The sequence below is a fragment of the Solea solea genome, chromosome 14 (assembly GCF_958295425.1).
Source record: "Solea solea chromosome 14, fSolSol10.1, whole genome shotgun sequence".
Lineage (NCBI taxonomy): Eukaryota > Metazoa > Chordata > Actinopteri > Pleuronectiformes > Soleidae > Solea > Solea solea.
In genome coordinates, this window is record NC_081147.1 from 14,507,525 (window position 1) to 14,520,462 (window position 12,938).

General features: G+C 40.1%; 3 protein-coding genes across 3 annotated transcripts; 2 read left to right on the plus strand and 1 right to left on the minus strand.

Moving 5' to 3' along the window:
* Positions 1 to 753: 753 nt before the first annotated feature.
* On the minus strand, positions 754 to 5,495 carry LOC131473097 (serine/threonine-protein phosphatase 2A catalytic subunit alpha isoform-like). The gene is made up of 7 exons (XM_058650632.1): positions 5,065 to 5,495; positions 4,489 to 4,698; positions 3,851 to 4,024; positions 3,661 to 3,750; positions 2,068 to 2,229; positions 1,572 to 1,690; positions 754 to 1,440 (listed from the first exon to the last, which is right to left on the minus strand). Exons 1-7 carry the CDS (start codon positions 5,164 to 5,166, stop codon positions 1,368 to 1,370), a joined length of 930 nt encoding a protein of 309 aa, XP_058506615.1. The 5' UTR covers positions 5,167 to 5,495; the 3' UTR covers positions 754 to 1,367.
* A 1,284-nt stretch (positions 5,496 to 6,779) lies between these two features.
* atp5po (ATP synthase peripheral stalk subunit OSCP) lies at positions 6,780 to 9,725 on the plus strand. Its single transcript, XM_058650049.1, has 7 exons — positions 6,780 to 6,856; positions 7,131 to 7,181; positions 7,302 to 7,412; positions 7,980 to 8,109; positions 9,000 to 9,112; positions 9,285 to 9,371; positions 9,467 to 9,725. The coding sequence occupies exons 1-7, from the start codon at positions 6,830 to 6,832 to the stop codon at positions 9,575 to 9,577; spliced, it is 630 nt and encodes a 209-aa protein (XP_058506032.1). The 5' UTR covers positions 6,780 to 6,829; the 3' UTR covers positions 9,578 to 9,725.
* A 688-nt stretch (positions 9,726 to 10,413) lies between these two features.
* si:ch1073-44g3.1 (uncharacterized protein LOC797133 homolog) lies at positions 10,414 to 12,924 on the plus strand. Its single transcript, XM_058649299.1, has 2 exons — positions 10,414 to 10,635; positions 11,454 to 12,924. The coding sequence occupies exon 2, from the start codon at positions 11,457 to 11,459 to the stop codon at positions 12,105 to 12,107; it is 651 nt and encodes a 216-aa protein (XP_058505282.1). The 5' UTR covers positions 10,414 to 10,635; positions 11,454 to 11,456; the 3' UTR covers positions 12,108 to 12,924.
* Positions 12,925 to 12,938: the final 14 nt, after the last annotated feature.

A 12,938-nucleotide genomic window follows, 5' to 3' on the forward strand; every position in this document is an offset into this window, starting at 1 on the left:
CCTTTTCTCCTTTTAACCCTTTTATTCAAATCTAAACTGCAAATTTAAGAGATGCTTTGGTTTAAAAAATAAAAAATTGACTTTGCCACAGACTGTTACTAGTGTCTTAAAACTGCTCTTTGAATCATCTCAAAGAGCTACATTCAACATGACTTTGTCGTTTCTGGGAATATAAGCACAAATAATCTATAATAAAAAAAGATCAGATTTTTTTTTATTTAATCTGTTTTGCACCATAGAGCGCCGGTTGCTGACCACTGCCTCACACCCTCTATTATCTTCTATCTAATCAGAGAATTGGCTTAATTTTGACCTAAGTAAGAATATCTTTGAGACGATCGACAGGAGCCTTGCTGAACCTGTCAATATGTGCACAAAACATGGCGACCTGTGTCCTGCCCTCCACGTCTGTGTACAATAAGGATTATCATAATTATTATTATTAGTGTTACTTCCTCCCTTATCTTAGTTGAAACAGAGCTTGGACCAGGATCTTGACGAGGTCGTGTCTGATGAAAAAATGAAACAAATCCTTTCAATAAAAGAAAAACAAACAAACATTGATTTATGTGACAAATACAAGGGTAGAAAATGGAAGATTACAGATTTAAATGCAAAATGAAGTGACATCATGTAAATCAGTCACACCTATCATTAATGATCAGACAGTTTTTCAATGTCTGATTCCATCTAGTGGTGACTGGTGAGACCTGTTCAAGTAAAACAAACTGCAGCTAAAAGAAAAAGAAAACGTTGAAGCAACTTCAGTCTTTATTTTGTATAGCTGTGGCTGCAAAGCAATTGTTTATTTCTCCTTTTATTTTTTTTCAACCGATGCCATTTTATGTTACAGTATTGCCTGCGTGTATGAAGTACATCAACTCTCATGGGAGACAGCAGAGCAGAAGGAGCGACACTTACACCGAAACAAGGGTTTCAAAAAAGAACGTATAATCTGTCGGTAACACGTGTTAAAAGTCAAATACAAAAGTGCAAAGGGAACATGTTCTTTTCTGACTATCTATCATCTCACGTCACACAAAAGAAACCTGCTGTTGTTGCAGTTATAAAACGAAAAACAAGGAAGAAAATGCACACATTTACTGCAACTTCTGATTTGAGGCCATGCGAAGTGAAAGAAGCAGCATATGTACATATACTATATATATATATATATATATATATATATATATATACAGTATATGTACACACATATATGCTGCAATAAAAACATCATGCACGGAGAGGAAAAGTTAATGTGACTTTCCATTTCATTGTGATAATGGCACACGTTATCCTTTCTTTTTTTATGGTCCATGTTACAATGAAACCTCTTCAAAGTCTCTTGCCAGCCCTCATACTTTTCTTTACAGGAAATAATCTGGAGTACGCCGCGTCACGTGAGGCTCTCCTCTGCGTGGTGCAGGGTCAAACTGTAGGCTGAAAAAAAAAAAAACGGGCAGAATTTCAAAAAAAAATCACAATTTGTTTTGTAAACAACAATTCAATTCAAATTATTGTGAACTTCCAACCCAAATTTACACTGAAATAAGAAAAAACACGCTACTTACAAGGAGTATTTCAGTGTGTCATCAAGTTCCATGATTGCTGCCTGGTTTCCACAACGATAACAATAGTTTGGTGCACTGAAGATTGTCACCACGTTGCGGTCATGGCACCAATTATAACCCTAGATTAAGAGATTATTTGCATGTCAACATCTTTAAATTTGAGTTATGTAAGCAGAGAATATGTTTTAGCTTTCACATAAAGTTTAAGTTTAATATACTGTCATTTCACTTAAGTGCAATACAATACACATGTACAATATGTCAATGTTCAATCCTGTTTATACTGATAATATTAAACTCAATCTGTATATATTCTGTAAATTAATGTATATACTATTTTACCTTTTTATAGACTTATTGTGAAAATGCATGTTTATTATTTATTACCGTTATCTTTACTGTCTTTGCTACTGAGACACTGAACATTTCCCCATTGTGGGACTAACAAAGGACTATCTTATCTTATCTTCTTATCTTATCTTCTTATCTTAAGTACCTCCATCACAAGCTGATGGGCTCTTGAGACCAACGTGAGGCCATTTGCGTGGTTGAAAGTCTCGGAGATGTCCTGTCCGAAGGTGTAACCAGCCCCCCGAGGTGAGATGCCCCAGCCACCTCGGTCGTCTGGGTCTGACCATAACAAATCACACATGGGGCCCTGAGACAAGGAGGGAAACACAAATGGTATAAAGTCTTTTAATCCATTACAACATCTCACACAGATCAAACTGACACATTAAGATTGCTTATTTAGTCCTTTAACCGTTCAACACCCCAGAGAAATTGACATACTGTGATAGTTATTGGATGTGTGAGGGAATTTTCACACTTAAGGTCTGAGTGGTGTTACACAAAGTACAATGTGCATGACCAAGGTTTTAGAATGTTCTCGATTCAGAATGTTTTATGTTTCCAGTTAGGAGTTGCCAGCCTGTCCCACTTATAAAAATGAGATGGACCTTGAGAGTCTCCGCTCATCCGGACCTAACTCAAGTTGACGTGGACTGTTTTCTTTTCTTCCCGGATCCCTGAATACACTCAAACTCTGCTATACCGAGTATCAGTCAGTGTGTGTGCGTGTGAGCTGCACTGGGAATCCTGTCTGTATGCAGATTTATGTTGTAATATACTAATATCTTCACCAAAGAACGACTAGAGCTCATGGAGGTCATTCTCTCCTTGACTTGCTCCTGTGAATTATAAGAGAATCCCAGCCATGAACATCACGCTGTTGTTCCATTTGCCTTTAGGCAAGTTAGACATTAGCATTTTCACTAAAGCCTTAGGGTTTTCAAATTTGACTTGATTTAAAAAAACTAAACGTGTGAGGCACACACACAACGAACTCTGTAACCGATGTTCAATGTTTTAATCCTGAGAAAGCACAGATTGGACGATCCAGTCCACCTCACACTTGGTGTTTAATCAAACGATTTCAGGGAGGAGATTCCAGGGATTTGGGATTTCACAGAAACGTGGCTTTAGAATGTCAACAGACATGGAGGCGGACTGTCCCCGTTCAGTTGTGATACTTCTTGCAGGACACGTAAAACACGGAATCCTACTTTTTCCATAAATCCACAAGTTTGTCCTCTTACTTTAGAGACGGTTGTCACACTCGTTTTCTTGGGTTATTGCAGGCTTCTGCTCACGTCCCAATCGCTGTTCATAAATATCAAACATACTTTTGATTCTTACGATTTGAAATGGGGAAGACTCTGACATTAAAATCGTTTTTGTTAATCCCTCACACTACAGGATAATTTAGCCAGATTATCATGATTGTCACAAGGGCCAGCTCAGGACCGAAATCTGGCCAATGATCCTCTAGTGTGGGGCAGGCTTAACATGAAATACTGTTGGAACTTATTTAATCACAATGAGTGATGACATCGTAGGTTGCCTCAGCTGCCATGACCCACATCTGGACGCAAGGGAATTTGGTGGATCAACTAACTAATTAATAAGGGAACCCATTGAATATACATACTGTAAAAAGTGTCAAAGTATTACCAAATACCACGACAGCATAATATAGAATATGTACCACCAGTGTGACTTTACTGTGAAGAACATGGACAGATTTTACCTCATGAGGGACTTCCTGCAAGCGATCCAGCGCTCTAATGTGTTCCAGGGTGTCTATTGAAGGGGATAATCCTCCGTGGAGGCAGAAAATCTTAAAAAAAAAGAAAGAAAAGAGGATGACAGTAAATACATGAATGGCACATTCTCTGTGTCTGTGCTACAGGTGCCATTTTCAAATACAACAACCTCACCTGGTTATCTACGAGTGCGGTGAGAGGCAGGTAGTCAAACAGATCTGTGAAGTACTTCCAAACGTTGGCATTTCCATATTTCCTCAAGCACTCGTCGTAGAAGCCGTAGACCTGTGTGATCTGTCTGCTTTCGTGGTTCCCTCTGAGAATCGTGATTCTCTCACGAAACCTTACCTACACAATAAAATATATGCATAAGCAGTATACCACTTTATTAGGTACGCCTGTTCAACTTGTTGATACAGCCACATGGCAGCAACTCAGTGCATTTACGCACATAGACGCGGTCAAGTCGACCAAATGAAGTAGAAACAAAGCACAAGTGTGTTTTTAAGTGACTTGGAACATGGCACAGTTGTTTGTTTCAGATGGGCTGGACTGACTATTATATAAACTGCTTTTTTGTGCACAACCATCTCTGTCCAGAGGTCAGAAGAGAATGGCCACACAAAAGGCAACAGTTATTCAGATAACCACTGGTTACAACCAGGTTATGCAAAAGCTCATCTGTTAACGCACTAGATATTGAACCTTGGAGGGGATCATCTCCAGCAGCAGAGGACCACACCAGGTGCAACCCCTGCCTCTTTTATAGCTGTCCAGTGAGTGCATAAGTACATTGTAAACATTTGTTTCACCTTAAGAGAAACCAGGAGTGAAACCGTCTCCACAGAATAGTAGCCTCTGTCCACGTAGTCTCCCATGAAGAGGTAATTGGTGTCTGGAGACTTCCCTCCGATCTTAAACAGCTCCATGAGGTCATGGAACTGACCGTGGACATCTCCGCACACTGTCACTGGACATCTCACCTCCTGCACATTGGACTCCTTCGTCAGGATCTCCTTGGCCTAAGGCATAGGGGGCAAGAAACACAGGACGGTGCTAGTTAGCAGACAACTCGGGAGTGTGGTGCAGTGTAGGAGTGTCCCACTTAAGACAGGATACAGGAGAATAAAGACACAGTTCGCTGTGGTGTTGCCAGTGCACATCAGTGAAGAGGTACCAGTAGTGGGCGTAGCTAGGACTAACATTAGCAATCATTCTCCTCCATCTTCTCGCAGAGTGGACTCCCACAGCACAGCAGTGTACTGTACTGTACTGCAGCTGCAGTCAAATGGTGTTCTCCAGTGCATTAGCTGACGCTCATACTAGCACAATAACAGCCAACGGTTCTGTGGCACAGTCGACTGGTCCCTCATCCGCGCAAACCTTACCTTTTCGCACAGGACTTTGACTTGATTCTCCGAGAGCTGTCTGCACTCGTTCAGCTGTTCAATCCATCCGTCCAGCTCCTTGGTGAATGACTTGTCGTCCATGCCTAGTCAGCCGTCAGCCGCAGAGCCGAGCAGCCTCACACTCCCTCTCTGGCAAAACTCTTATTGTTCTGTTACGCCTTGGTGACCCGTTTACGTCCCAGCGAGCTCTTTAGTCATTCGCAATTCTCGTGTGTTGCGTGTGTGTGTGTGAGAGTGTTTACGCGCGCGCGCGGATGCGTCAACTGTCCTGCGTCCCTGCCGCTGTGGTGATAAGGACCAAAGTGTTCACATGACACAAAAATGACCGAGAGCATGAAGGCAGGAGGAGATGTAGCACCCAAACAAACGCAGATCCACTGAAGACTGAAGCTGCTGAGCAACACATCACACATACGTCATCGCATCGTGGCGGTGGTTCTGGACTGAGGTCAAACTGAACGCTATCTGCGTTTGCGTGGTGGACGTTTTATTTCAGTGCGCACATGTTTGGATGCTTACAGTAATTTATGGGGCGGTTTGTACGATTTAAATGAAATGTGAAATATCAGAGGTACATAGATTAATCGATTGGTCGATTTATCAGCACGATTTTTGCCAATATTTTTTTTCAGATGGAGTCAAATAAAGACAATTTGACAAACGTTTCACTTGGCCTCAAAATCAGCATCATATCAGTGAATCTGTTGCATGTTTAAATATCAGCATCAGCCAAAGACAAATCTATACAGGTCAACCTCCACGATTATTGTCACCAAAGTATAGGCCTGAACGATTTTGAATAAATATCTAATTGTGATTTTTTTTTTACAGAAATTGCGATATGAAAGAGAAAGGTAATTTTTATATACATACACAATTTTTAAATGTGTGTATGACTGATTTACTGTGAAACAAATATGACAGAAATGCAATTAACAGATAAAGTAGCCGTGTTGAGTGGCAGCCATCTTGAGGTCACATGAACTATTATGGCACTTTCCCACTATACAGGTCGGCTTGATTCTGCTGTTTTGTGTTTTTGATTTTCCATTAGCGATAGTTCCTGGTACCTGGTACATTTTTAGTACCTGCTCCAGTGAGGTCTAAGTGAGCTGAGCCGATACTACAATGTCACGTCGACAGACTGACGGCCACTGATTCTGGTCAGAGAGTGTCGTCACTGGAAGAGTCATGAACGCAACTTTCGACACGAGAATCAAACCAAACAATGAATTATAGAGCAGTTAAAAACATGTGTTAATCTCCAACATTTAGCTTGGTTCATTCTTCAATTCAATTCAAAAAACTTTATTGATCCCCAAGGGGAAATTCAAGGTCATACAAGCTGAACAAGAACTGTATCAATTTGCTGCAATAATAATTGACATTAAATATAAAATGTATATATTGTTGACCCCTTGCATAAATGTGTGTTATTTCTCTTCTGACACATTTATGTAAGAATAAAAAGGCATATAGGAAATGGGCATGAAAGCATACTAAGGTTGTGTAAACCGAATTGTTTTTTTATTATTATTATTATTATTATTTTAGAGTAACTATACACACATATACAAATATATTCAATTCCTACCAGAACACTCATCTAAATATTACATACTGAACCTTTAAAACATTTCCTGACGGTTCCCTGCTGAAGAACTACATTACCCACAACCACAAGGCTGACTGTGAAAGGCGCATGCGCAGTCCTCTGTTCCATTCTGTACAGCTGTAGGAGAAAATGGCAGCACACATGCTAGGACAGCAGGTAAGACATTCAATGATTTTGATGTTTTTATACATTATACTGCAATTCGTCCGAGTGATATCATTATTGTTTAAAGGTGTCTTAGGTTTTATATTCCCTTCAATGTCCGGGAGGCTGTGTTACATGTCTTATAAATCCGTACTTGTCATTGCACTTGAATGACTGCTAACATGTTAGCCTGCCCGCTAGCGCTGCCAGTCTTCAACGTAAATGGTACAGAGTGAGTTTTAAACCCATCTGCTCACTTTATGGTTTCTCTTTATGTCTTTTTTAGGCCCGCCAGTTCAGCACGTCTGTGATTAGACCTGTATCAAAACTGGTCAAGGTAAAAAAATGACGTCTAAATGTCTAACGTCTAGAAACTGCACTGAGCATATCTGCATTTACTACAGATTGTATGGTTGCAGTTTATTTGACCAGAGTGTTTATGTTTATGTCTTTCTAGCCTCCCATCCAGGTGTATGGAGTGGAGGGCCGCTATGCCACTGCTCTGTTCTCAGCTGCCAGTAAGCAGAACAAACTGGACCAAGTGGAGCAAGAGCTGGGAAAAGTGTCTGTAAGTCAAACAGTAGAACCCTGAATTGCAGCTAAAATAATCATAACATTTTGTGTGTGCTATCATTTAGGGCTGCACAATATACTGAAAGGATTTGTGTTTAAATCACGTTTTTCTAATATCTCATAAGATGTTAAATGCACACTGTGTTTGAACAATAAAACACCTTTATTATAGTCTGATCTAGAGGTAGATAGATATGTTGAGGTTTTTTTTTATGGCGGATGCCAAGCTTCACAGATCAGGGCAGCAGATACTAAAAACAAAATTTAGTGTACTTGGCAGCATTTATCAAATTAAAAAAAAAAAACATGTGTAAACCTACATCAACAATAATCAGCAGGTGTATTGTTGCCCTACTTCTGGATTTTGTAAATGGCTGTAGGCTCAAAGTAAAGATGCATTTAAATTTTTAAAAATGTAATTTAATTTTTTTCAATTTGTTTATTTTATGAAATAAATGATAAGTTGTCTCATCCACATTTTCTAGACAATGATACAGACATTTAAGAAGCTGAATTCTGAGAACTTTACCTCACCTTTTGCCATTTGTCTTGTTTTTTTCAGACCATGATCAAGGACCCCAAGATTTCCAGTATTGTAATGAATCCTCATGTAAAGCGCAACATGAAGCAGAAAGCATTGGGTGATGCTCTTACTAAGGCCAAGGCTCTACCCATCACCATCAATTTCATCAGTGAGTGGATACTAACTGGATAAGTGGCTCCATAGTGACTGTGCTCTCTGTCTCGGCATAGCATTATCTTTATCGCACTTGATTGTGTTATTGACAAAATTGCAAAAATATCCCTCACCTCACCATACCCTCCCCTTCCAAGTATGTTGGGAGAACCTTCAGTTATCATCAAAACTTTAAAAAGATGTTTCGTTTGTCTGCTGTGGTTCTATTTAAAATAATAATAATAATAATAATAATGTGGTCCAAAATGGCTGCCTCTGTAGAGCAGACCCAGCTCCTGGTAGAAATTGGGTCATGAAAGACAACACTAAGTATAATTAGCTTCAATTTATGGAACATGAAAATAACTTAAATTTTACTCACTGGATCTTTAAAATGTAGGATGAAATAAAAGCATTGGTTGTCAGTTCCTGCTTACAATCAATATTGTGAGTAATGAAGTAACAGTTTTTAAAGAGCCATATGAAAGAATGCAATTTATTTGAATGCAATATGTTTGATTCTCCAATGTCTATAGATAAGCCATTGTCTGCTACTATTGCATATGTAAATGTGTTAAGTTAAAAAAACAAACCCAAAGCATCCTAAGAAATCTGGTTGGACTCTCCGTTCCTGTGACTTCAGACACCATCTAAGAGCTGCAGCTTTAAAATTCACTATGTAGATTGTGCAACAGTAATACTCCTCAAACCCTGTGGCTCAGAGCCACTGTATGAGGATGGTGATCATGTTCTTTCCTGAAGTCTGGAGCCAGTGCTCCTGAATTTGACATGTAAGAGAATGCATTTAGCAGGACAGTAATGGAATACACATCCTCGCCAATGTATGTTAATTATTTTGGCAAAACATGACCATGGTTAATCTACTTCACACTTTTTGTATTGCAGATGTGTTGGCTGACAATGGTCGTCTCCCTCTCACTGGTGATGTCATCACTGCTTTTGGCAAGATGATGAGTGCTCACCGTGGAGAGGTCATCTGCTCAGTCACTACTGCTCAGGTATCAACTGGATGGACAAACTGGATATGTTTCCGCATGTTCTTCTTTAGTCTCATTTGCTTAAAGTCATCCCATATTAAGAGCCACTATTCTATGTATTGGCAATTGTTTGTATTCGCTTTGCCGTTAACTGTAGATTGTGCAGTCATGTATGAATGTTTATCAATTTCAGCCTTTGGATGCAGCTAGTCTTGCTGAACTGAAAGTAGCTCTTAAGGGATTTCTGCAGAAAGGTGAAACCATCCAGCTGGACACAAAGGTATAGTGTAAACACATCAGTTGCAAATACCATTTTTGCATTTAGTGTCTCTTAATCCCAATGTATGGAAATGCAACCTCTCGTCTCTACTTCAGTCGGATCCTTCAATCCTGGGTGGCATGATTGTCAGCATCGGAGACAAGTATGTGGACATGTCCACCAAAACAAAGATTCAGAAGCTGACCAAGCTCATCAAGGAGACTTAAGTCCTGTGGACTCAATTTTGCCGAGGATCAGAGACGACGGTGGGGGAAATGCTGATAAATGTATATTGCTACCTGTTTTAGCACTGCAGTTGCTCCATAAATCCAAGTGTCTGTGCTTATTCATGTTAATAAAATCTACAAAATCTGAGTTTGGCCTTTTTTCTTTCTTTTTTCTTTAATAAGTATCTTCAGCTCCATCTATCATTACTCAGAAGAAAAGGATGAATTTGGATGTCTTTTTAATGGGGTGACTATAAAGTAGGTTATAGCCCAAGTGTTAATTTTAGATTTGAAAATTATACGAATATAGTTTTGAGTGAATGTGTGTTTTGTTGTAGCACATGCATATCAACACTGTTACAGGTCCACTTTTTGCTGTCACAACCAAATGTAATAGGGGTCTGTATTTGGCAGGATATTGGGAGGGCTGATTTACTCCTGGGGCCAGCAGCATGCATAGTTGCCTCACACCAAGAAGGTCACCGGTTTGACCAAGGACATTTGCGTGGGTTCTCTCTCTCTCTGATCCTTCCACAGTTCAAAACATGTAGAGGTTAACTGGACACTTTGACGGACGGACCTGTCCAGGCTTTACCCTGCCTTTCGCTCTCTGTCATTTGGGATTGGTTCCAGCTCCTCTGGGCCCTCTTGACCCTCAGATGTAGAATGATAAGCCGGCAGACTTTATCCAAAGTGGGATTGACAAATCACTTACGATCACAGACAAGATTTGAAAGTGTATAAAAGCGGTAGAAAAGGGAGTGTGGGCCACTCCGGGTCCTGGCAACCTTCTGCGCATGCGCGGTCAACGCATCCTGTTTTATTAATTTTTTTTTTCTAGACGAAAATGGCTGACTCTCCCATCTGAGCCTGTGTGTGAATGATGAAATGAGCGTAAAATAGCGAGCACAAACAGCGCTGCAGCCCCAACACAACACTCGCAGATGACAAGAGTGAGTTTGTGCTGCGCCTGAGGAAGATGCTGTGGTTGTCAGAGAAAGAAATTGTATACGGTTTGAAATTAACCCTTCCTCGCCCAACTTCCAGCAACAAATGAGGTACGAATCGTTCCATTTTATATCCTTGCGTTAGTTTTGCATTTCCAGTGGGACGCTTTTACATTTCCTTGTTTGCATTTCATCATTTTACAATGTATTTTTTGGCAAACAATAGTTGTAGTTTACGAGGCTTTGTCTTGAGCAGAAAAGGCCCGTTTGTTTTATTTATGTAGTAATCCAGCCACATTAACAGTATATTTATTTATATGAACGTACAGTATTCATACTATAAATTCCTATGGATGTATGTGTTATAACTCTTTTGAGCTCTGAGTGAGGTTAAGAGTCATTTACAGAAAACGGGTGTCATGTTTGTGTTTGGAGAAAATAAAGAGACTTCCTTCTTGTATCTCCTAACTTTCTGCGAAAAATATCATACCCATAAATGTTAGTGGTCTGAAGGAAAAGCCAGCATCCATCTGATATGAAATGAGACTTTATTTTGAAACACTGAAAGGACTAAGGATTCCAAAAGCCTTCCAGACTTCAATTCCTCCTAACTTATTTACTTTCTAGTCCGTGTATGATGAATGTAACATGGTGCACAGATAAATGAGCAAAGAAGTTAAACAACGCAATAAGAGATGCATGTATGTGTATATTTATACCCTCTTTTTATCCCTTCCTCCTGTTTCTTTGTTAGTGTTTACCATCACTGTAACTGTAACTCATGAAAGCTGAATAAACAGCAAAATAAAAACCCCAAATGGCTTTTTTTCCATCAAAGGTAATCCGTTAAAGATGTTCCTTTGTGTTTGTCAGAAAATGTGCATGTGTCCCCCTGTTTAAATAACATTTATTCCTCTACACTCCGGCAGAAAATGATGCATCAAGTGACCAGCAGCAACAGTGACTACTGTATGAGTGGACTGGCAGAGGACTGTCATCCAGCCGGACACTTTGATCTATGTAGCACGTCATCCAGCAAATTCTTCCCCTCTCCAACAAACCCAGGGTTGCAGCTGTCTCTCGCTGGCCTCGGCCCCTTGCCGCAGAGCATGCACAAAACCATTGCATGCCAAGTGCAAGACTCTCAGAAGGACTTCCACATTCAGACCGTCACAGTCGCGGACGGTGAAGCTGCAGGGCCTGATGGCTCCAAAAAGAAAAAGGGCGCAGGCAAGTCAGGGCGGAGAGGGAGACCGTCGGGCACCACAAAGTCCGCTGGCTATCGTACAAGTACTGGACGGCCACTTGGAACAACCAGGGCAGCGGGGTTCAAAACCAGCCCGGGGAGGCCACTTGGTACAACCAAAGCAGCGGGATATAAGGTCAGCCCGGGTCGGCCTCCCGGCAGCATCAAGAATCGCATCAAGAAGCTGGAGTTTGCCAAGAAATTTGACTTTAGTAACTGCAGCGTTCCCAAGAAACTTGACTTCACTGCCTGTGATGTGCCGTCTTTTCCGTACAGCATGATGGAGAAAAGAGACCTCTGTGAACCCAGTAGCAAAACAGATGAGACCAGAGAATAGTCCTGCAGCTTGTTATGGAAACATTTGATTGCATCCAGCAAAAGGAACGCCAAGGAAACATTTCTCTCAAGTGTTTTAGGAAGTGAACTTTGTCATTTTTAGAAATGGCTAAATGACTGGAGTTTTCACTGTACATTGTTTGACATTGTATTCACCCTCTCATAAGAAAATGACTGAATCAGACATATATCATTGCAGTTTTGGCAGAGATGCATGCATATGAATAAATCACATTGTATGTATAGGCAAAAAAAAAGTATTCACCAGTTTGTATTTTCAACCTCACCGTCGTGTGGATTTTCCTTTACCCTCGACCCTTTTATTCCTTTTTATTGCTTTGCCGTTTCTATAACAATGTTCTTTGGACATTTTCTACGTTTATAAGAAAGAATATTACTTTAGTTTGGTCTATAAACTCAGTCTTTTCTGTAGCATTAACATGTTGATGTGTAATTGTCGTCTTTGTGTGCTGTCAAGTTGAATATGAATTTTATTTTGCAATGTAAACCTGCATCATACCCAGACTGGAAACACTGCTAAACTATTTCAATTAGCCTAGACTGGTCAAATTCAACACGTTATATCATATTTGATTGAAGTATTATCCATTTCTGCACACCGTTGATTTAGTCTTTGAATGTTTTCTTCTCCAAACTCACGTAATAGGCACTTCCAGTTGAACTTGTATGTTATTATGCTGTTATTTAGGGGGGAACTATTTAACGAAACAGGAAAATGCTTTGTGGAATATGTAGTAAATGCTCACGTGTGCTGTATGTGCAACCAAAATAAAATCACGAAATTGTCTTTTTCCAAAGCATGTTGTAATTC